The sequence below is a fragment of the Monodelphis domestica genome, chromosome 7 (assembly GCF_027887165.1).
Source record: "Monodelphis domestica isolate mMonDom1 chromosome 7, mMonDom1.pri, whole genome shotgun sequence".
In the NCBI taxonomy this organism is placed as follows: domain Eukaryota; kingdom Metazoa; phylum Chordata; class Mammalia; order Didelphimorphia; family Didelphidae; genus Monodelphis; species Monodelphis domestica.
The window spans coordinates 179,512,970-179,537,837 of record NC_077233.1 but is presented as its reverse complement, the minus strand read 5'-3'; the positions used below and the strand labels follow the sequence as shown (position 1 = coordinate 179,537,837).

At 39.2% G+C, this 24,868-nt stretch overlaps 1 protein-coding gene across 3 annotated transcripts in view; it reads left to right on the top strand.

The window, feature by feature from the left end:
• Positions 1–2,340: 2,340 nt before the first annotated feature.
• The window catches only part of TMEM114 (transmembrane protein 114), a 46,936-nt gene continuing 24,408 nt past the window's right edge, over positions 2,341–24,868 (top strand). Inside the window, exons 1-2 of one of the 3 annotated variants that reach the window (XM_007498680.3) lie at positions 2,341–3,004; positions 3,652–3,732. In XM_007498680.3, the coding sequence (XP_007498742.1) occupies positions 2,764–3,004; positions 3,652–3,732 (322 nt within the window). In that variant the 5' untranslated portion in view covers positions 2,341–2,763. Of the gene's footprint in view, positions 3,012–3,651; positions 3,733–24,868 lie in introns of all 3 variants that reach the window. The other 2 variants (XM_016424011.2, XM_001367073.4) reach the window with 2 other exon arrangements.

Sequence of the window (24,868 nt, the reverse complement as noted above, 5' to 3'; positions counted from 1 at the left end):
GCCAGTGGAGGAGGTGTTGAGAGACCTTTCTCCTCTTCCTTATCCTGGCAACCCATACTTATATCTTTCTTCTCAGACCCACTTCCTTCTTCCCAATGGTGGTGGGTTGGGCTCATTCAGGGAGCCCGTCCATGACTGGTCACATCACATTTGGATGAGTAGTGAGTTACTAAATACAGTCCATCTATTAAGATAGAAGACCATCAGGCCATACCATCTTCCTTGCCACTGAACCCTCAGTATCATTAGGCCTTTCTATCTACCCTGTTGTATGTATTGTCTCATGTATATTATCTCACTGAATTTGAGAGTAGCTCTTTGAGAGTAGGAACTGCTTTGATTTTCAATTTGTATCTCCAGTGCTTGGCACATAGTAAGCATTTATTTTCCCCCCTTTCTTTTCATCAAAGAAATGCCTTACCAAGATAGGGAAGAATATTTCCCTGGCATAAGATAAGGGTCACATTCTGTTAGTTGGTTCCTTTTTCTCCTTCATCTTTTTAGCAGTTACCTCCATCATCTTCATTTCAAACTTCTGGCCAGGGGTAATGAACATAGCACAGAATCACAGAACTTATGCTTCTCCCATAGCCATCATCATCTTGAATAACTTTGAGAATGGAGAGGAGAGAACAGGGAGCAAATTGAAGGAGAATGATAAGAAGAATGAGACCCATCAGCCTGAGCTATGGGGTTGGACAGACACCATGAGGATACCCATCAGCTGAGGATTCTGAATTTTGATGGGAGGAAATATAGGAGAGGAGGAGAACACTGAGAAGTTGTTCTTGAGTTGGGAAGTGTGAAGATACCCTGGTGAGAAGCCTTGTGTCCAGTTAAGGTTTGGGAGGTAAGGAAGAAGGATGGGATCATAAGAATTGAGTATACTACATATGGAGAATGACACTTGAAGGGTATATACCAGTGGATCATATGCTTGCCAGGTCCTGCCTCACTGGAAATCTGGGTGATTTATATGAATAATGAATTAATGAATAATGAACTGTGTCTTAGCTTAAATTAGCAAAATTCTGAGAAGCTCATCACCAGAAGGCCAGCTATCATGAGATATCTTTTTGACCACAGTAACTAATGAAACCAGCTACCAAAACACAGAGGGGTGGCAATCTACAGCTGGGGAGGGAATACCTTCACCTATGCCATAGAACTTTTAGAGTATTGAAATATTGTTCATCACATCTCTATGTGGTATGAGAAAGTATTATAATCCGTTTTTCTTAACATGAGGAATCTACAGTTTAGAGAGGATGAGTGACTTACTGATAGATCACAAGACTAGAGCCCTGACTTGAATCAGGATCACCTAATTTCACTTGAAAGGGACCTAGCTGGCTATCTCATTCCACTTATGACCTAGGTGGTCATCTAGTCCAATTTATATTTGGGGAGGAATCTCTGCTATGTAAATGTATAATGGAGGTGGTAATTCTAGATGAGGAAATTCCCTCTATTAATACCCATTGACACTTGTCCTAAACCTTAGTCTTAGCAAGTTGCAGGACAGGGCTCTTAGAGATTTGTTTCACCAAATCTCAAATGTATGTTATATTATTCCAGAGGCAGAACCTGAACCCAAATCTTTTGATGCCAAAGGTTACCTCTGTATTCCCAATGGCTTGTTGCCTCTGAGTTCTGTTTAAGATTGTCACTAACTGTGACTTTGTCCAAGACACCCTATTTCCCTTTAGTTTCATTGTCAGTAGGAGGCAAGTTGAATTAGATGAATCATAAGTCTCTTTTTGTTTTGAAACTCTATTATTCTAAAGCAAGAGAGGGAAATCTTCCCAACTCTGAACTTTATGTTATTTTAGACACAAAACCTATTAGGATTTTCAGAAGTTGGGGGAAATGGGGATGAAGGGGGAACCTTTTGTTTGCTATAATACTGATTGAATTCCTAGCTTTGGGGCATTTTAGTCTTCTGATGAGTGTCACATTTGAAGGTTCTCCTTTTTTCAAGAAGGGAGATTCAAGTTTGTAGAGGGAATTATCCTGGGATTCTCAGATGACCTCTGAGGTCCCTTTCATCACTTTTTGTCTGTACAGTCATAGAGCTAGCTGTTTTTACTTGTGGAAACAAGGGATCTTCCTTCCTTCCTTCCTTCCTTCCTTCCTTCCTTCCTTCCTTCCTTCCTTCCTTCCTTCCTTCCTTCCTTCCTTCCTCCCTCCTTCCCTTCCTCCCTTCCTCCCTTCCTCCCTTCCTCCCTTCCTCCCTCCCTTCCTTCCATCTTTCCTATTTACTGCCTGCGTTTTTGTATTTGCTAGTACTTTTAGCCCTTCTCCAAGCTTTCCTAGGCTCGCTCCAGGCTGAGGGACGCTCCCACACTCTCAGCACCTGTTCCTACCTAGCTCAAATTGGCCCAAGGCTGAAGCAAAGAAAATCAAGGAGGAGGCAGGCGGCCTGGAGAAAGGACCTGGAGAGAGGGTGTATGACAGCGAGCCGGTGGGAGCTTTATAGAGGACCAAGGAGAGACGTAGGGAAAGCGGGAGAGTGCTGGAGGAGAAGGGGCGGGAATCGGGTGTGGAGGGTGGGGTGGAGCTAAGAGTAAGAAGCTGGAGAGAAGAGGCTGGAGTGAGAGGGTGGGAGTGAAGCCACCTGGAGGAGTGCAGGGGTTAGCTCGCTCGGTGCAGAGCTTTCCGCGGTTTGAGCACTGCCCCTGCTCGCGCTCCGGTTCTCACTGATACCTCTCCAGCGGTGTGTCTAGCCCGAGAGTTAAAAGGTGGCCTGGGGTACCGTGAGGGATGCGAGTGCGCCTAGGTGCCCTAGCCGGGGCTGCGGCGCTGACGGGAGCACTCAGCTTTGTACTCCTGGCGGCTGCCATCGGCACAGACTTTTGGTACATCATCGACACTGCCCGGTTGGAGCAGCGCCGCCCGGGGGCGAGCGGGGCCCGAGATCCCGGTGGTAGCAGCACGGACAGCCTCAATCATAGCCAGCCGGAGCCGCTCAGCTCACATTCTGGGCTCTGGAGGACCTGCCGGGGTAAGGGGTGCGTGTGTGCGCGTGCGCTTCGCGCCCACTTTCCTCTTCCATCTGAGACACCTTTCCAAACCTCCCCATCTCTCCTGCAGGACCCTGGTATCCCCCTCCCTCTCCACCTCTCCCATCTGGCACAACTGGGCCCTATCCCAGAAGTATCCTGTCATCTCCAATACCCTCCTCATTTCTCCCCCACCAGGGGTCTACCTCCATCTTCCTGTCTCTCCTTGCTCAGCACTGCAGCCAGACACTGAAGTTTTGCTCTAATTTGGGGGTTAACAAGTCCTAGAGCGGTTAGCTCAGAGATCTCGTAGCAAAGAATCAAACTTGGAACTCCGGAGCGGAGTTGACAGATGGGGTAGAATAAGCAATGGAAAACACTGGGGGTTGTTTTTAGGGAAGAGGTTCTAGCCACGAACTTATAGACTTACCATCTTCTGATTTTAAAGACCTTCCTGCTGAAGAGCACGAGGATTGTGTGTGCCCAGGTGTAAATGGGGAGATGGGTGCAATTTGGAGACCTCCCCCCTTTCCCCCACCCTCCCCGCTGAATTTGTGGCCTGAAACTCCCATTTTGCACATACATTTACTACTGAACGGCTGAACCTCTCCTATTGCTTACATTCTTTCTACCTTCGCTCCATCAATAGTTCAAAGCAAGTGTACACCCCTGATGAACCCCTTCTGGCAGGAGAATGTGACAGTCTCCGACTCAGACAGACAGCTACTCAGTGAGTATGGAACTCTAGGGACTGCAGTGGGAGGGGAAATTCTACAGGTGTCTTGGCGGTGGGGGGGTGGGGGAGCATTTTCAAGGACCTTGGGGCCTTCTCCAGCTCTCTCTAACTTACCCTGCTGGCTCTTGAGAGAAGCAAGTAGGTTTGTGCATGTTGTGGGGGATGCTTCCTAACCTGGGGGAGGAGGCTTTAAAATACCAGTAAGGGTTTGCACAAATCATGTCTTTGCTCCATTGAAAGTCTTCTAATACCCGTGTAGCCCCCTCACCCCCCTACCTTTTTCTGCCTTCTAGCTGAAATGGAGATGAAATATTGGGGGTGGTTGGGGGACTACATGCTAGAGGAGATGACGTAATCCCCAAGCTCTGATTTGTCTGCCAGCCCTGGAGAAAGAAGTTTGTACCTTCAAAGAAAAATAATTTACTACAAGTGCTGTGGGGACCCAACTAGAAATTCGCAGCCCTTTAGAGATGAAAAGGACTTTAGAGAGAAATCTTAGGGTAAACCCTTCATGAGGAAATACACAACTAGCTCCAGTCAGAGAGCAATGATAGAACCCGACTCTGTTCACTAGTAATTAATAATAATAGCTCATATTTATTTAATGCTTACTGTGTGCTAGGTACTTTACAATTGTTAACTCGTTGTGATGATCAAACAATCCTGGAAAATAGATGCTATTTTATTTTACAGATGAGGAAACAGAGGTTAAGTGATTTGCCCAGGGTCACACAGTAAGTGTCTGAGGCTGGATTTGAACTCAGGTCTTCCTGACTTCAGGTCATTTAGCTGTCCTGGACTTGCCCTGCATACTGCTACCATGCTGCTTTTCTTCAATTTGTATTGATTCAGTGTTCACAATGTAAGGCTGTGAAGAATCATCCATTACGTGATTCTGTGATTAAGGATATATTATTTTACAAAAGGAGAAACTGGGACACTAAGGTGATTTGTGCCACTCAGCCCACTGCAGGTTTTTAGTCACAGAATAACTAATATTGAGGGCTGTCATACATGAGAGAATTGTCAGACATAGAACAGGTGTGGTATTCTTTAAGATTAGAAGAGACACTCTTCTGCTTGGGGGTAGAATGGAGAAGAAATGATTCTATACAACAGAAAGGAGATTATTCACTTTCATCAGAATAATGGATTCAGGCCAGGAAGCTAGGGACATTTAAAAATTTTTATTTTGACCTTTCCTTACCCAAGGAACATTTCTATATATACAGCAGAACATTGAGGATTGTACATGATACCACAAATCTCCATTTCATACTGCTTTAAAAAATTATATTAGAATTTTCCACATTACTTTCAAAGCTGTCTTCCTTATCTATGCTTCTGTTTCCTTTTGTGCATTAAAAAATGTCTCAGTGGTCCCCCCTATTTTTTGCATATCTTGCTAAACCTACCTTTCCCCTTTTAAAACTGAGAGAAACAAACACACACACACACACACACAAAAACTCATGATAAAAAAAATCAATGTTAAGCAAAACAAACACACATAGTGGTCATGTTAAAAAAATATGTCTCACACCTAGGGCTCATCATCTCTGTCAGGAGGGGGTGAAATGTTTCATCATTAGTCTTCTGGAAACATGGTTGGTCATTGTACTGATAAGTGTTTTTGAGTTTCAGAGTTTTCCCTTCTTTATTTAATGTTTGCCCATATTTAAATTGTTCTCTTCCTTTTGCTCATTTCACTTTTTCCCCCTGAGGGCAGATAGGTGGCAGTAAATAGAGTGTTAGTCTTGAAGTTAGGAAGATTCATCTTCCCGAGTTCAAATCTGGCCTCAGACACTTACTAGCTCTGTTACCCTGAGAAAGTCACTTAATCCTGTTTTCCTTTTGGAGAAGGAAACGGCAAACCCCTTTAGTATCTCAGGCAAGAAAACACAAATGGGGTCATCAAGAGTCAGATGTGACTGACAAAACTTATTGTCTCTTCCTCCTACCCTATAAGCCCTCTGTTTTTCTTATTGACATCAAAAGCCTTTGAAAAAATTAAAATTCTGAAGTGATACTTTTTTCTTTTCAGAAAGTAATTATTAGAATGTTATCATCTAGGTCCTTCTAATTGGTCAAATAAATTTATCATTTTTACATTTATTTGGGCTCTGGTATTTGCATTTTAAAATTCATACTCAGCTCTTGTCTTCATATAGACCAGAAAGTTTCTCTTTCAAGTTCTATATTGCATTAAAGGTTCATTTTTGGTGTCTTCTCTTCCCTCCTCCCTCCACCCAGTTCCAGCCATTATAATCAGCTTTATAGGATATTATTATTGGTTGCAAGTCTATACGGTTTATCTTTGGTAACACTGCATTCCAAGATCTCCTCTTACCTTTTAATAGACGCTTCCAGCTCTTATGTGATCCTGACTACTACTTTGAAATTTAAACTACTTATTCCTGGATGCTTGATTTTTTTCCCCTTTGATGTGGGAACTCTGTATTTTGGCTATGACATTTACTTTAGTAGTAGCAGGAAGTGATCATTAGATTCTTTCTATTTCCGCTATTTTCTTTAATGATTTCTTGAAATACAGTGTCTAGATTTTTATAATTTTTTTTTTTAGTGAGTCTTTGCTAGAAGTCCATCTAGAGACATTTGTAATTGTTGAGAACCAACATTATTTCTGGCATTACGCTAGGTACTTTGGATGATAAGACCTAATTGTTACCTTCAAAAAATTTACAGTTTAGTTCGAAAAGCAACATTATTTTCTATTCAAGCTCTATGCTATCTACTGAACTGTAGGCTCTAATATTAGCTTCATCTTTCTACCAACCTAGAATTTAAACACTTGCTCTTAAGCAGGCACTGGAGATAGAAAGACAATGAATGAAACAGTTTCTACTCACAGGAAACTTCCATTCAAATGAGATGAGACTCGTGCTGCTATTTTATTTGGCATAAGAAACTCCTAATGAGGAATTTTCTACCAATGCAAATCAACATTTTTCTTGGGGCAGTGAGAGATTATTTTACTTGTCCAGGGTCACACAGGCAAGATGACAAAGACAGGACTTGCCCTTATTTTCCTGATTCTAAGGCCAACTTTTCCCCCCTTCTAAACTCTTACCTTCTGTCTTAGATACCAAGTGTCCATTCTCAGTCTTCTAAGAGTGGTAAGAATTAGGCAATTGGAGTTAAGTGACTTGCCCAGGTCAAATTCAAACTCAGCTCTTTCCGACTCCAGGCCTGGCACTCTATCCACTGTGCTATCTCACTGTCTCTTGAGGCCAGCTTTTTCTCCTATACGCCATGCTGTCTCTGCCTTGTTCATAGTAGGCACAATAAATGCTTGTTGAACCAATTAAAGCAAAAGAAGTGTTCTCTTAGCATCCTTAGGCAGGATGAGGTGACTGGCACAGAGTACATGCTTGTTGATTGATCGGTAGAGGATGTCCTCTGTAGTCGGCGAGATCTGGCATAGGGAGGGTTATCGTTGCTTTTGCATTGTTACAGGGTGGTGGAAGGAAACATCTGTGTCCTAAATGAAATTCAGGACACTTCTCAGGCTTTGACCTTGTCCGTACAGGCTTGTCAGCTCGCTCTTCCTCTCTTGATTTCTTGGTTCAAAAACCACAGTCAGGGTGGAAGGTCAACTTTTCTAGAGAAGGGATATTAAATTGAAATTTCACTCACTGTTCTGAGCTTTTGAAAAAATAATGAGGTGAGTTAAAGAGGTTGCTTTAAGATCAGCTGAAAATTCAAAACCTACTTCAGGGTAGGAACAAAAATTGTCTCTTCAGATCCTTTCTCCTTAGTTATCTCAGAGAAAGAGTCTATCAAATCTCATTTTCTAAAAGAAAAGTTATAAAATTTGACAAACTCCTTCATGGTTTTAGAGCTTTACTGGGCATATTTTCAGGCTCTGACCTTCTCTAGGAAACCCAAAAAGTCAGAAAGGAGAGGAACAGGCATCACCAGAAGTTGCTGTTGTTTCTCAGCCTTCTGAAATCATCTGGGGAGAGTGAAGCTCTATGAACAATCTCTCTTCACTTCAGAAAATACATGTGACAAGCAATCCACTGAGATGAAATGGCAAATAGCGAGTGCCATTATGCCTTATTACACCCCGTCTTCTATCTTAATACCCTAATTTTATTAAAACAGCCCAGTAAACGGTCCTCAATAGGAAGACTGGTTTGATGAATGGGGAGGGAATTAAGTGTACCACCTTTATTCAATTAGAGTTGAAGGGAGATGTGAAGGGTTTTGTCTAGTTTTAAGAAGCAGCCTCTATGCTGGCAAATGGTTATCCTGATTTAGCATTTGTCTTTTTGATCATCTTTCAAATTACGCCTGAGCACGTGTGGTAGCTGGAGTAAAGATGGAATTACTGCTGACTGGGAAGGAAGAGCTCTCTGAAAGTTTAGGGCTCTAAACTTAAGGGTGCTCTGCTGAGAGTTAGAATCTTAGATCAAATGTAATAACATTTCATAAAGTGTGAAATGCTTGGTAAACTTTTCACCACTATCTATGTTGGGTGTCCCAAAGCTTTTCAACTCAAAATAGCATGAAGACTTTGGGGACATCCTGTACAAATGCCAATTTTTGTTACAAAGAGAAATTTTAGTCTCTCTCTGTAGGATGGAGTCAATAGACAATAAAGGAAATAGGCAATTGACAAACATTGATTAAGCATCTACTTGGTTCCACATGGTGATGCAAAGGCAAAAATGAAATATTCTAGGCCCTCAAGAAGTTTATATTTTATGGGGGGAAATAACACACATATAAGGATATGCATAAATAAATAGAGATATTGCTAGGTAACTCAGTGTACAGGGTGCTGGGTTTGGAGTCAGGGAGACCAGAATTTGAATCCTATTTCAGATACTTACTAGCTGTGTGACCCTGGGCAAGTCACTTAACCTCTTGGCTTCAGCTTCCTCCTATGAAAAATAGGGGTAGTAATAATAATACTTACCTCTTTGGGTTGTTGTGATGATCAAATGAGGTAAGTGCTTTGCAAACTTTAAGGTGCTAAACATATACAAAATACCCTCAAAGCAGATATAAGACATGTGGACTTGAGTGAAATCTTAGTTCCAAAGAGGGAAACATTTGAGAGGGGATCTGTGTCCCTGTGAATATGTATATACTCCCAGACATGCAGAACCTACTCAGTGTTTTAGGCTCCCTTGATTGATTATCTACTATATGCATTCATAGCAGCATCATGGGGGAGGTAGAGAAAACTTGAGAGCCTACAAAAGCATGTTGGTCTTGGAGGAACTGGCTCACATCCCAACTTAGCTTCTTGCCATCTAGGGGACTTTTGGGAGGTGACGACTTCTCTGGGCTCTCATTTCTTCACTTGTAAAATGGATTATTTAAATTATTTAAATTTAAATTAAATTATTTAAATTAAAAATGTAAATGGATTATTTAAAGTGATCTCTTTTAGGGTCCTTTCTAGCCTCAAACTTATGATGTTGTGACTCTTCTTTTTTATATCCCCAAATTACTAATGATTTGGTGACTCCATTTGCTTTTAAGTAGTGGGCTCTCATTGTTATGAACGTTATGAAACAACACCTCCTTGTAGTCTTCACCTTAATTATATTTCTATCTAGTGTAGGGGTCTTCAATCTGTTTTTTTTTAATGCTGTGCCAAAGCCTATGAACTTCTTCATAAAGTGATATTTTAAAATGTTTAAAGTAAGACATATTATAAAAGTAACCAATTTTATTGAAATAGTTATAAATATACTAAAAAAATAAAGTTCCTAAGCCCTTAAATTAAGAAGCTTTGAATTTTAGATGATGATCATAGTGATATGGGCAACTAGGTGACTCAGTGGATAGAGAGCAGGCCTGGAGTCAGGAAAACTCATTTTTCCAAGTTCAAATCTGGGCTCAGAAACTTGCTAGTCATGGGACCTTGGGTAAGTCACTTAACCCTGATTACTTCAGTTTCCTCGTTTGTAAAAGGAGCTGGGGAAAGAATGGTAAATCACTCCACTATCTCTGCCAGGAAAACACCACATGGGGTCATGAAGAGTCAGATGTGACTGAAACGACTGAACAACAACAAAATCATAATGGTATGGATTTCTTTCTAGGCAAGAAAAAAATGTGTGTAGTTTACAGGAAGACCTGGGTTCAGATTCTGACTTTGACTTACCCCAAGCCAATCACTTAATCTCTAAGTAACACTTTAAGACTATAAATTGCAGACCAGTTGCAAATCAGCATTGGTAGAGGCAGTTTCCTTATAAAGGAGCCCTCTCTACAACAGAGGAATTTCTAGTCCTGAAAAGATAATGCTTTACATTTAATACTTTTAACATTTGTTTTCATAATTGATCCTCTCAACAACCCTGTGAGGTAGGGAGGGCTGGCCTTTCTATTCCTGTTTTATTGAGGAAAGGAAAAGGAAGCCAAATCAAATGGAGACCATACTTCAGTTTTGTTCTGGCTCTGGAGAAAGGTGGCATTGAGGGAATGAAATAATTTGTTCTCTGCATTACAGTTCATTGATGAGGAGCTGTCAATTTACAAATAGATATTTAATAAATTTTCTCTAGAAAAACTTACAATCTTTTCCTTTGAAGATGGGGAAGGACAAGAGAGGATCAGATTTGTTTATTTGGGCTATTTGTAATAGCAATAGATTTTACTGAAAGGCAATAGATTTTACCCTGAGGGGAGGTAGTGTGATGGAACTGAAAAACCACTCTACTAGAAACGAAGAGAAACAGGTCCTAGACATAATTCTGCCATGAACTAGCTGTGTGACATTCAGCAAGTCACTCTATGCCTCAGTTTCCTCACCTGCAAAATGAATGACTTCAACTAGATAATTTATTTTATTTTTATTTTTTTAACTCTTACCTTCTGTCTTAGAGTCAATACTGTGTATTGGCTCCAAGGCAGAAGAGTGGTAAGGGCTAGGCAAAGGGGGTCAAGTGACTTGCCCAGGGTCACACAGTTGGGAAGTGTCTGAGGCCAGATTTGAACCTAGGACCTCCTGTCTCTCTAGGCCTGGCTCTCAATCCACTGAACTACCCAGCTGCCCCCCTCAACTAGATAATTTAAAAGAATTATGAGATCCTAAACTTTAGAGTTGAAAAGAATCTTAGAGATCATGTAATCCCAGCCTTTCATTTTAGAGCTAGGTCAGCTAGATGGCACAATAGATAAAGTGCTGGGCCTGGAGTCAGGGAGACTCATTTTTCTCAATTCAAATCACTTTACCTGGTTGCCTCAGTTTCTTCATTTGTAAAATGAGCTGGAGAAGGAAATGGCAAACACTGTAGTCTAAGAAAGTAGCTAGATGGCTCAGTGAACTCAGTGGTGAGTCAGGCCTAGAGATGGGAGGTCCTGGGTTTAAATCTGGCCTCAGATACTTCCTAACCGTGTGACCCTGGGCAAGTCACTTAACCTCTATGGCCTAGCCTTTATTGATCTTCCTTGGAACCAATACACAGTATTAATTCTAAGACAAAGTGTGAGGGTTTAAAAAAACACCCCAAATGAGCCCAGAAAGACTCAGACCAGACTGAAACTCCCGAAAAAACAATGTTTTAGATATGAAAGAAACAAAAAACAAAACGCAGGCTTAGAAAAGCGAGGTGACTTGCCTAATATCGTGGAGAAAGGAACAGTTAGGACTCTAAGGTTCTTTTCAGCTCTGACACTGGTCCAAGCTCTCACAGTAAGTTAGCAGCAGAGGTGACAGGGCTGGAATTCATCTCTTGAGCTCAACGTAGACAGAAGAGGTTCAGTGGCAAGAGATAAGTCTGACTTCGTGTATAGCTCAAGAAAAATTCTCATTGCCTTATAGTTCCACCGTTCACTGTCCTGCAATAACAGAGATTCTGATTATGTAGTTTGCTTTGAATCAGAAAATAAAAAATATGTATCTACCAAATGGCCTCCGAATGGAATCTTCAATGGTAGAGGGGTAGTTGCCGTGAATGAAAATGGGATTTGGATAAGTAATTGCATTTCCAGGCTCTCAGAGCTCAGGAGGGATTCTCCATACAACATATGCATAACAAGTAGGCTCCCCAGTGGAGAGGGAATCTGTCCTTTCTCTAGTCATTTTTTTCTGGGAACAGTGCAAAGTAGAGCCCCTGACAAATGATGCTTGGGGTGTTTCGGTGACGTCAGGCAGGGGTAGGGGTGGCTTTGGGGGGACTTTACCTCTTATGGGTTTGAGGTATCATTTTCTTTGCCTCTGTTCAAGTGATGATTGGAGACATTTAAAAAGAAATTGAGTTGTTGTTCTGGGTCTGACAGGACCATGCTCCATGGATTTGGGAGGACTATACGAGTAGCCTCTCAATTCTGAGAGAAGCCTGAACTTGGCCATTGGACACTCATTTGCTGCTAGAGACAATAGAACTAATCCCGAAGGTGCCAAGTAACTTTTGTTTGGAAGCAGCTTTCCTCTATCTAGTGAGGCTCTCTACAGCTGTAGTAGTATTGTAGGTAGACAACTAGGATAGCCTCACATCTGCAAAGTGCTTTACAGTTGCAAAAATGCTTTGAGAGAAATGATTTCATTTTTATTCTCATAATATTAGCTAATATTTATATATTGCTTTAAGATGTGAAAAGTACTTAAAATAACATCTTATCCTAACAACAACTCTGGGAGGTAGGTGCTGTTATTATCCTTATTTTACAGCCTGGAAAACTGAGAGTGAGAGAGATTAAAATAACTTGCCTAGAGTCACAAAGCTATTTGAGACTGGATTTGAACTGAAGACAAAAATAATTCCCCTCAATTACATGTAAAAACAATTTTTAACCTTTAATAATATTTGAGGGGGCAGCTGGCCAGGCCTAGAGATGGGAGGTCCTATTTATTGCCTAGCTCTTACCATTCTGCCTTAGAATCAATATATAAGGTGGAAGGTAAATGTTAAAAAAAAATTTTTTTTAAATTGAGTTCCAAATTTTCTTTTTCCCCTTTTTGCCTCCTTCCTTTCCTCTTTCCTGAGATGGTAAGCAATCTGTTATAGATTTCACATGTGTGATCATCTAAAACATTTTCTCATATTAGTCACTTTGTGGAAAAAATATTAAACAATAAATAATAAAGAAAAAAGAAATTATATGTTTTGGTCTGCATTCATATTCCATCAATTATTTCTCTGGAGATGGATGGTACTCTTCATCATGAGTATTGCTGAGAAAGCTAGCTTATTCACAGTTATTCATCATACAGTATTGCTATTCTTGGGTATAATATTCTCATAGTTCTGCTCACTTCCCTTTGTATCAATTCATGTGAGTCTTTCCAGGTTTTTTTTTTAATCATTCTGCTCATCATTTCTTATAGCACAATAGTATTCCATCACAATCATATACCACAACTTGTTCAGCCATTCCCCAATTGATGGATATCCTCTCAATTTCTAATTCTTTGCTACCACAAAAAAGAACTACAATAACTATTTTTGTGCAGATAGGGTTTGCCCTTTTAAAAGACTTCTTTGGGATACAGACCTAGTAGTGTATTGCTGGATCAAAGAATACTGTTTTAAAACCCTTGGGTCTAGTTCCAAATTGCTCTTCAGAAAAGTTGGATTCAATTACAACTCCACCAACAATGTGTTAGTGTCTCCAATTTTCCCATCTCCCCTCCAACATTTATCATTTTCCTTTTTTGCCATATACACCAATCTGATAGCTATGAAGAGTTACCCCAGGGTTGTTTGTATTTGCATTCCTCTAATCAAGAGTGATTTAGAACATATGATATAGATATAGATTTCACAATATATAGATTTCTTAATCTGAAAACTGCCTGTTCATATCCTTTGACCATTTATCGACTGGAGAATGACTTATATTTTTATAATTTGACTCAGCTTGCTATATAATTGAGAAACAAGGTCTTTATCAGAGATATTTTTTATAAAACGTTCCTCCTAGCTTTCTGTTTTCCTTCTAATCTTGGTTGCATTGATTTTTGGACAATCCCTATTTAATTTAATATAATAAAAATAATCAATTTTATATCCTATAATACTCTATCTCATTTGTGAACTCAAGTCTCTTTGACACCAAACCAACACTCTATCCATTATACCCCTTTGATCATTTTAGAGGCATTTGTTATTATCAACATTTTGTAGATTATGAATGAATGATTTGCCTAAAATGAATCTTTAAGTTTGTGGCAGAGTTAGGTCTAGTTCTCAAATTTCCTATGTCTTTCTCAGGAAACTGAGATTCATAATCACTGAATGACTTGCTAATGCTCATTGTGGCTAGTAAGGACCAGCACCCAAGTCTCCTGATGCTGAAACCAAAACTTTTGCCAGTATCCCATGTTGTCTCTGTATGCTTAATGAGTAGAGCTATAACTCCATGTTTTCTCAGATTGTTTAGGCTGTGTCTCCTCATGGGGAATATTGGGAGATGAACTAATCAGTGCACTTAAAGATTCATCTTTGGCAATTCATTCAATTCTTTATTTGAGTGTGTGTCTGTTTTAGTGGAAAAATGTGTAATTTAATGTACTTTATGATATCATTGGTTCTGTGAAAATGCTCTAATAAGTTAAATGATAATATGGGTGGCAGTTAGTTTCATAGGAGTACAATAAATTAAAGCTTTGCTGAGAAAAATTATTATTATCAATGAGGTTATAAAATTAATATAGGACAGTTTTGGGAGGATTTAATTATAATGATTTAGCATTTGTGGTCCTCCTCACACATAGACTCCCTGAATACTGCCCTAGTCTTGGGGTATATTATGGATATGGATCCGTCAGCCACAACTCAAAACCATAGAGCATGAGTGTCCATCGATGTATTTCTTTTACTAACCAAATTGGAGGACACATAGGTTCAAAGCAAAATTAATTTAAATAGCTTAGCAAGGAAAGTGAGAAGAAAGAGTTTCCTTATATACCTAGGAATATACTTTCCTAAAGGTTATCATGCTACCTGTGGGGAAGGGGCTATATATATATATGCATATATGTATGTATTTGCATATATATGCATATATGCATGTATAAGGCACATGTATAGAAAAGGCATGCCCAGGACAATTTGTCTTATTCTGCAAAGTCATCAGTGTTCTTTGGTGATGCCATCAGTAAGCCTTTTTTTTTTCTGCTGAGAAGATCCTCAGGTCCATTGTTCTCTTTGAAACTGTGGTAATGTTAGTGCTAGTGGACTATTGATGTTTACTTCTCTGTTGCTGTATTTGGGAGTATCTTTTTCCTAACAGCTGAAGATTTTTTGCTTTTCCATGGAAGGAAGAGCCTGCTACCTCCTTAGCTTTATAAATCTAAGGGTTAACTTTAGCTCTTTTGTGATACATACCCCAACCAGCTACACAAATTTAGTTAGAAGATCTTTTAGGCATTTGAAAATTTGTTTTTTAAAGTAGTTTTCTTCTTTTTGGAATTAGATTACATGCTTAAATTCTCTACATGACACAATCTAAGAAAATTTCTTTCAATTCTTGTCATACTCTTTATTGTTAGATCTTAATCTTCAAAATATCCCAGAGATTCCATATTAGTTAAACTGCAAAAGAGATGTGTTGAGCTCAGATAACAAGGGGCCTTTTATTTCCCTTACTTCCTCCCCTTTTGCCCCTGATTGTCATATAAATTTAACTGGGGCAAACCAAAAAGGGCCAGTTGGAACCATCAGGGCTGGTGACCTCTACTGTAAGTTCCTTTGTTTTACATTCTGGCCAGCAACAAAATCACTGGTCTTCCTATAATAGATTAATAAATTTATTGTAAAATAACATTAGGTGAGACATTAGGGTATGCCTTTATAAGAACTGATCTGTGCCTTCTAGAAAACTGCTCTCTTTTTGGGGACCTATGCCATACATAGATAAAATAATTAGCTGATCAAAGTAATATGTTAATTATATTTTGATACTTTAGTGAATCTTTGACCTCATTATATCAGGTACTCCCCAAGAGTGTGCAGGAGCTAATTTGTTTTTTAAGAACCTATTGCTAAATAGTTAAATATTTATGCCTTGGAAATCTACAAATACTGCAAACCAGTGTCTGATTTATTGTTTTCTTGCTTGTCTGGATTTAAGAAAGTGATAGAGAGAATGTTAATGATGTAGACTAAACCTAAAAGTGTTTGTACATCTTTTTTTCCCCTGAAGAATTGGTTGTTAAATATTTACCAGCATATTTCTGGTGTACCTTCCAATGGTGCAGATTCAAACCCATCCTTGAATTTTCATTTTATATGTGGTTTGTCCATATCCTTCCAAAAATTCACCACAGGGGTCTACTCATTGTATTGGAGGCCTTTTGCTAGATCTTTTGACATTATATGATTATTTATTTTTTTGTTTTCACTAAATGACTGGCTTACTTCCTATGGGTTGATCATACAGCTCTCTCATGACGTCTTTTATACTGACTTTTCTATGAATTTTTTCTTTGGTGTGATACATCAGAACCTACACAGTTCCACCATTTATCTTTCCATTCCCTGTATACACTCAGCTTTAACTCTTCAGAGATTGATGTGAAACCATGTAGGATCACAGAGTGAATATTAATATTAAAAGATAGACCTTTGGGTCAGCTGGATGGCACAGTGGATTGAGTACCACACCTGGATTTGGGAGAACCTGGATTCAAATATGACTTCAGACTCTTCTTACCTGTCTGACACTGAACAAATCACTTAACCTCGACTCTCACCTTTGCCTCTCTTCTGTCTTAGAACTGATTCTAAGACATATGGTAAAGTTAAAAAAAAACAGATGAATTTTTGTCTTAGCATATGATCAGGGACCAAAAATGGATATTGTAATGAGAGCAGAGAATGGAGAGATCTGTGTGGTCTGGAGTAGTGAGGCAAAGCCTTGTGGAGAAGACAGGATAAATTGGGCTTTGAAGAATAGATGGTGTTTTCTAGGAACATGGAGATTAACCTAGTTGAAATAAAAGGGTGTTCACAGTTTTTTTTTTTCTGTGAAAATGGGTTCATAATACATATTTTCTTTCTGTCTTCCATCATTCAAATACTTTTGTGGTATAATGAAAAGATCAATAGTCTTGGAGTTAGAAACTTGGGTTCCAGTTTATCTTGGTATAGTTTATCTAGTTTATCTTGGGTATAGAGGGGGCCTGGATGTAGGTGATAGAGTTCTGGTTTGGGAGCCCAGAAAGTCTACGTTCACATCCCACCTTTGACACTTATTAGCTTTGTGATCTCGGTAAGTCATTTAGCTTTTATTCCTTAAGTAACTAATTCCCTAAGACTTATCCATTAAGTCATTGAGCAGTTGAGAGATTTTCCTACACAGGGAATTCAACATACTCAGGAAATCTCAAATTTTTGACTTATTTGTGGGTGGTGGTAGTGGTATTGTCCAGTCATTTCAGTCATATCTGACTCTTCATGACCCCATTTGGAGTTTTCTTGGAAGAGATTACTGGAGTGTTTTGCCATTTCCTTCTCCAACTCATTAAAAAAAAAATCTTTACCTTCCATCTTACAATCAGTACTGTGTATTGGTTCCAAGGCAGAAGAGTGTAAAGGGCTGGGTAAAGTGAATTGCCCAGTGTTGTATAACTAGGAAGTGTCTGAGGCCAGATTTGAACCCAAGAATTGGAATTTCCACTTCTAGGCCTGGCTCTCAATCTATCAAGCCACTTTGTTGCTCCCTCCAGCCCATTAGGTATTCTCTCTCCTACTGCAGGTACTCATTAGTTATAGGACCATAAACAAATCACTTAACCTCTATGACATTTGGTTTCCTCATCTGCAAAATGAGGATAATAATAGGACCCACTTTGTGTTGTGAGGAAACTGAGGCAAACAGGATGAAGAAACTGAGGCAAACAAGATTAGGTGACTTGTTCAGGGTCACAAAGGTAACACGTGTCTGAGGCCAGATTTGCATGTGGCCTTGGACAAATCACTTAACCTTATGGTAGATTCAGTTTCCTGAGTGGATAGTATTTTCTCCCAATTATTTCTTTTTTTTTAAGATAATATTTTTCCCCATTTACATGTAAAAATAATTATTTAACATTCATTAAAAATTTGATTTCTAAATTCTCTCCCTTTTTCCTACCTTCCTTCCTCCCCATCCCTCCCCTCTCCCTGAGATAGCAAGCAATCTGATATAGATTTTACATGTGCAATCATGAAAAAACATTTTTCCATATTAATCAGACAGAAATATTTATGATGATTTTCTTAGATGATTCTTGTGAGGACCAAAAGTAAAAAACACAACGTCAATATTTCTAATGTGAGAGCTGCAAGCTACTTTATAGGAGTCAGTGAGGCATTTCGGGAGGCATATTAACTCCAGCAGGCCACTCGGGGGCACAATTTAATTCTGAACATTGCAGGAGGCATAACTGAAACAGATGGTATTATAGGCCCCAGCTGAAGTGTGCTTGTTGAAATTATTGCCCCCGAACAAAACCGAAGGAAATTCGGGTGGACCATGAGTCCTAACATCTGGAGATGGGCTATACCCTGTAGAAGTCAAGTCTACCAGGCTAGGGTTGCCTCACGGGGTGAACGACATTCTGTACCATCAGGGGAACGTCCGTGTTGGAGGCCAGAGAAATAGAAGGCTGTTCCCCTTGGGCCATTCTGGGACTGGGAGTAGAACCCGGTATGCAGGAGGCAAACCATATCTCTTTGGGCCTCCATTTCTTTTCTCTTATGGCCATCTGTTTTTTCTGGGTAAAATTTAGGAAAAAGGGTGTCAAGGGAAATGAAATCATAGAATCTCAGAGATGCAAGGAAACACACAGCTAGATAGCATTTATTTAGCAATTGAAGATTTGCAAAACACTTTATCTTCTCGCAATTTGAGGCATGGACTATTCAATTCATTTCGAAGATGAGGAAACTGAACGTAAGAGAAAATAAATGATTTGCATAAGGCTCATATAGCTAGTGTGTGCCTGAAGGAGGAATCAGAGTACCCAAGTTCAACCCCCAGCTTTGTCTATATGAGTTCGAGTCAATTTTTCCTTTCTTTCCCTCAATAATAATGATTAATGACAATAACACCTAGCATTGATAAAGCTTTAAAAATATTTAATTTAATCCTTATAGGAGGGAGGTCTTATTATTATTGCTATTTTTACAGATGAGGAAACCGAGGGTGAGAGGAGTTAAATTATTGTCGAAGATCCTATAGCTAGTAAGAATCAGGTCTTCCTGACTCCAAGCTTAGTGCTCCATCCACTATTCGACCCAGGTACCTCAACTATATCACCCTCTCTGGACCTTAGTTTTTCTTCTGTAAAGGGAGAAGATTGGACTCAATGATCTTCTAGCTCTTACATCTGGAACAGAATATTTAAAATCTACTTCTTATACTTAATATGAGGAACAGCGAGCTTTCTCAAGAAATTCCAGTCAGAAGAAAGAATTTTATTGTGTGAGAGTGACATTTTTCATCCTTAATAGATTTTGGATACTCCTTTTCTTGACTCAGTCTTAATATGCATATCTTAGAGCTCACTGTACAAACATCAGCATTTCTCCTCTAATAATCTTAGGTCTCAGTGACCTTACAGAGATTGTTATGGAAGACATGCTTTTACATTGAAAGAACTGGTAATAGTCATTCTGGAAAGCTATTTGGAACCGTGGCTCCAAAATAATAGCTAAAAATTTTACTAAACCCTTTGACCCAGAAATATCCCTTCTAGTCTAATAGCCCTGAAGGAGATCAAAAAAGGAGGAAAAGAATCTAAATGTACACAAATATTTATAGAAGCTTTTCCTTAGTGAGGATGCCATGGTAGAGATCTACTAGGGATGGGAGTATAAACTAAGACAATGATTAAGTTCCCTGATTTTTCTCCCCAACATCCTACAAAAGTCACTAAATAAACCTCCAGGAAGTGATGCAGAGCGAAAGGAGCAGAACCAGGAAAACATTATACACAGAGACTGATACACTGTGGTACAATCAAATGTAATGGACTTCTCCATTAGTGGCAATGCAATGTCCCTGAACAATCTGCAGGGATCTAAAAAACACTATCCACAAGCAGAGGATAAACTGTGGGAGTAAAAACACCGATGAAAAGCAACTGCTTGACTACAGGGGTTGAAGGGATATGACTGAGGAGAGACTCTAAATGAACACCCTAGTGCAAATACCAACAACATGGAAATGGGTTTGAATCAAGAACACATTTGAATCACCAGTGGAATCACGTGTCGGCTATGGGGGGTGGGGGAGGAAAAGAAAATGATCTTTATCTCTAATGAATAATGCTTGGAAATGATCAAATAAAAATTTATTTTAAAAAAAGTCACTAAGAGAACTGCAGTGATTGGCATAAGGATGCCTAAGTTCTAGGAATTCAAAAATGAGGAGGATCTTTGAACATAGTTGATAATGGGATAGGCACACAAACACATTTTCTCTCAGCAGAGGGCTGTTATATCTTTCTGGATTTTTTCCCTTTATTTACCTCTTTCTTTCAATAAACATTTTTGGTAGATAATACATGGATGAAGTTCCAAGACTGGAGATTTGTTTTCTTTTAAAGGATACACATGAACTTGAGTTTTTCAATGAGAAAACTAAAAAGTGTTTCATGATTTATGTATAGTGGTGGTCACAATCTTGTGTGTGTGAGTGTCAGTATGACACATGAGCAATTTCAGGGACCGCGTGCCTTTCACCAACTCTCAGGCATTCTTCATGGGATACAATTTCTGCTTTCTATGCTTTTCCTTGTCCAAGACTGTGTGGCACTGTGGAAAGATGAATCACTAGATTTAAAGCCAAAGGACTTGCATTCTAATCCAGGCTCTGTCATTATTTTTATGAACTTGGGTAGTCATTTTCCTTCTCTTGCCCTCAATAATAATAACAATAGCTAGCATTTCTATAGAACTGTAACACTTACAAAGTACTTAGTATCTCATTTAATCCTCACAATAGTCCCAGGAGGTAGGTGCTATTATTATATTTTATATAATAAATATATAAAATATATGTACATATATATTTTATATATTTATTATATATTACATATATTATTTATATATATATTTTACCCACAAAGAAACTGAGATGATCATAGAGGTTAAATGACTTGTCTGGGCCACAAATCTATTAAAGAATGAAGCAGGATTTGATCTCAGGACTTCCTGACTCCAAGTCTAACACTCTATTTATTGTACTACCTTTTGTTGTTCAGTCATTTTTTTAGTCATGTCCAACTCTTTGTGATCTCATTTGGGGTTTTCTTGGCAAAGATACTGGAGTGGTTTGGCATTTCCTTTTCCAGCTCATTTTACAGATGAGAAACGGAAGCAAAAACGGTTGAGTGACTTGTTCAGGGTTACAGCTAGTAAGTGTCTGAGGCCACATTTGAACTTGGGAAAATGAGGCACCCTGATTCCAAGTCACGTGCTCTATCCACTATGCCACTACTTACCTACCCCAAATTCATCATCTGTGCAAAGAAGTCAGTTGGACTAGAAGAGTGCTACTGTTCCTTGCTCAAAATCCACGATGCTAAAATTTTGGGAAACATTCAGAAAAATAAATTTACCAGACACCTACTGTGTGCAAAGCAGCATGCTAGGCTAGTTAGGAAAAGACTTGGAATCAGAAGTCAAATCTCAAGGTCCATCTTCTTTTGACTACATTGTGCTGATACTCTCTTTTCAAGAGCGAGTGACCCTACTGCTAATTTTCTAGGGAGTTAAAAGCATTCATTCAGGCTCACTAGCATAACCCTAACAAAATTATACTTGAAAACTCTGTGCTGGTTGAGATCATGCATGTAAAAAGGTTTTGAGATTTCTGAAGCACCATATAATTGCAAGGGATGATTATCCTTACCAGGCGGTCCATTTTCTATATCTGACTTACAAGAGAGGATGGTTAGCCATTCTGTGCAGTGGGATCAGGATCTTTCCTCGAAATATTAAGTACTTTACCAATCTCAGGAGTTCCAAAGCATAAGGCTTGTCTGAAATGCAAGCACATTCTGTGGCCTTGTAAAGGATGCATTAATTTCAAAAGGGAGCAGAATTAAGAATCAATATTCATGTTCCAGAAGTCTGATGCTGAAATTCTGAGAATAAAGAAAAAAACAACTCCCCCCCCCCCAACTGGAGCTTTTACAACTATTCCACAGGGAGCCTGCTCTTACCCAGACATTTAATTGAACATGCACAGTCAGTCAACTTGCAATGTGTCTGGAAAAAAATACACAAAGTCAACCAGTGCTTAGCTGACACCAGGAAACCTAATTAATTTCTAAATGAGAAATGATTTTATTTTCTCAGCTTGTAATTTGGAGTTGAAGGGCACGTAGCTTACAAATCTAGGTAGCCAGAGTTTCTCTGCGCCACCTGCCATAATGTTCTTTGCTTCACAAAAGTTTTCTTCAGTCTCTTCCTGACAGAAGCCATAGGGGTTATAATCCCCAAGAATGGTCTCTGCCCTTTATGGCAGGTGTTCCAAAGCAATAGATTAGGATCATAAAAACAACCCCTCACATTTAGAGGGCACTTTGAGATTTTTTAAATGTTTTCTTCAAAAGGAGCCTGTGAGGTATTTCGTGCAAATACTTTTATTTCCATTTTACAGAAGAGGAAACTGAAGCTGATTGAATTTTATTTTTTTTATTTGTTTAGCCCCCTTACATTCCATCTTAGAATCATTACTATGTATTGGTTCCAATACAGAAGAATGGTAAGAGATAGACAAGGGAGTTAAGTGGCTTGCCCAGAGTCACATAGCTAGGAGATATTGTTAAAATTAAAAGAATGGTTGCCATAAACTGTGACCGCGAAAATATGGGTTCAAGACTTTGAATTGCCAAAAGCATAAAGATAATTTTTAGCGTCTTGATTTTATATCAACAATAAGTGGTCGCCATGGGAAAAATTCTCAAATATGAAATACTCAAGTCAGCTGGGGTTTATGGAGATTTTAATTAATACAAATGAAGGAATTAAGGGAAGAGAAAAAGACAGAGTAAGAGGAAATAGTAGGAAAAGGCTAGGGCCTAGGCTAATGGCCTAGGCCTTTCTCTTTAAGAGAAAAACTAAGTCAGTCTTTAATCATTCACTACAAGATCTTTCCAAGCAGAACTCTAGTGTTCAGAGACCCAGCAGCCTCCTCTGACTCCTGACCTCCAATTCAGCTTCCAAAGCTGAATTAAATAGAAACTCCCTTGAACTGGTTCAGACAGCTCCTTTTAAAGAGAAATTGCTCTTGTGTCACCTCCCCTAAATTTTCATGTCTACCAATCACAGTAGACGCTTTTCCTAGGACAGCCCATTCTTAGTTTTCAGTTCTCACCTTCTCTGGGTAGATTATATCTTCTGAGAACTTCACACCTTTTTGCTAATCTTGCCCCTTGCGAATTGCCTGACCTTTTAGTGATTAATTTGACCTTCATAGGTACTTAGCACCCTTTTGTATTAGATCCAAAAATAGACCTAGCTTAAGGGCTTTTGCCTCACTATAAGTATGAGTTAAGTACTTTTTCATTGTTCAGTAAGGAGTTTCACAACTTTATCTTCCCCTAAAGTATGCCCAAGTATGGGTGGAGTAATTTTAAAGTTCCCACTACATTCCTGATCAAGTACCTCCATTGTTTAAATGGGGAATAACCTTCACCATAACCTTAAGATAATGTTCCAAGGTAGAGTCTGAGAAATTTTAAGATTCACAATATCTGAGGTCAAATTTGAATCCAGGACCTCCTGTTTTCTTGGCCTGGCTCTCAATCCACTGGACCACCTTGCTGACCTGATAGAATTTTAGAACTAGAAAGAATCATAGAAGTAATTTTGTTCAGTTTTCTTTTGTTCTTGCAGATAAGGGAACCAAAACCCAGAGAATAGAAGTGACTTGTCCAAATTCACGCAGCTAAGTGACTGACAGAGACTGTGCTATAACCCATTTATTCTAATTCTAATTCAAGGCTTGTTCCCTACATCATACTGTCTTTCCACTGTACCTCACTGTCTTTTTTAGGAATTGACCAATTTGGAGTATTGTGTTCAATTCTGGGGACCATGGCTTAAGAATGGTATTGACAAACTGGAGAATGCCCCAAGGGGAAGGCCAGCAGGATGGGGAAAGGTCCTGAATAATCTTAAAAGGAGTGTGAAAGGAGGATGATTACATCTCTCTTTTGAAGGATTGTAGTATGGAAGAGGGGTTTAGTTTGTTCTTCATGGCAGTGTGTATAAAATGCCAAACATGGAGTCATGAAAGCCCGAGTTCAAATTATTAGCTATGTGATTCTAAGCAAGTCCCTTAATTTATTTTACCAGGAGGCAGTGGAGTATATTGGTCAGGGGCAGGCTGGCATTGATCAGAAACCCCCAAACTTGTAGCCTCATGAGATATGATGACCCCCTAGCTTAGTTAACTTGAGGGTGAAGACCTCAAGTTTGGGGGTTTCTAGATTCCACACTGACACCCCCTTTTCTCCTTGGAGAATTTCCTATTTATCCTATATATAGCTTGTTTGGATATATTTATTTGCTTGTTATTTCACCATTTAGACTGTCAGTTTCTTGAGAACAAGGACTGCCATTTGCCTCTTTTTGTATCTCTAATGTTGACCTAAGTGCCTGGGACATTGAAGGTCCTTAATAAATGTTTATTGACTTCCTGGTTGATTCCTTGGACTAGAGAGACCTTTCTCAGTAGCAGGGATATCAGCTATATATCACTATACCTGGCTCTGACTTTGTGATTTTAAAGCCATACCTTACAGATCCCCAGATTATTTGAATACTATCCACATGCTATTCTCTGTATAAGCCTGCCTTCCCTGGTTTTTTGGGCTTCACAGCGGGGAATCAAATGCAATCCATACTTGTCTCCTCCTTTTCTCACTTTTCAACAAATCATCTACTTCCCTTTCTTCAATTCCCCATCTCTTCATTGATTTCAAGACCTCAGAGAAGTGACAATTATCTCCTCTACCTGAAAAAAGCTTTTGGAATCCCTAAGACTTTGGAGAACTACAGAGTCCTCTTATCAACCTCCCTAAAGAAGCAGACTCTCTGAGGCAATTCTTTTAGTTAATTCCTTAAAGGACATTCCTAAAGCTTAGACTTTTCAAGGACCCAAATTCCTCCTAGAAATTTGAAAAAAGGAGTTTGCATCTTCT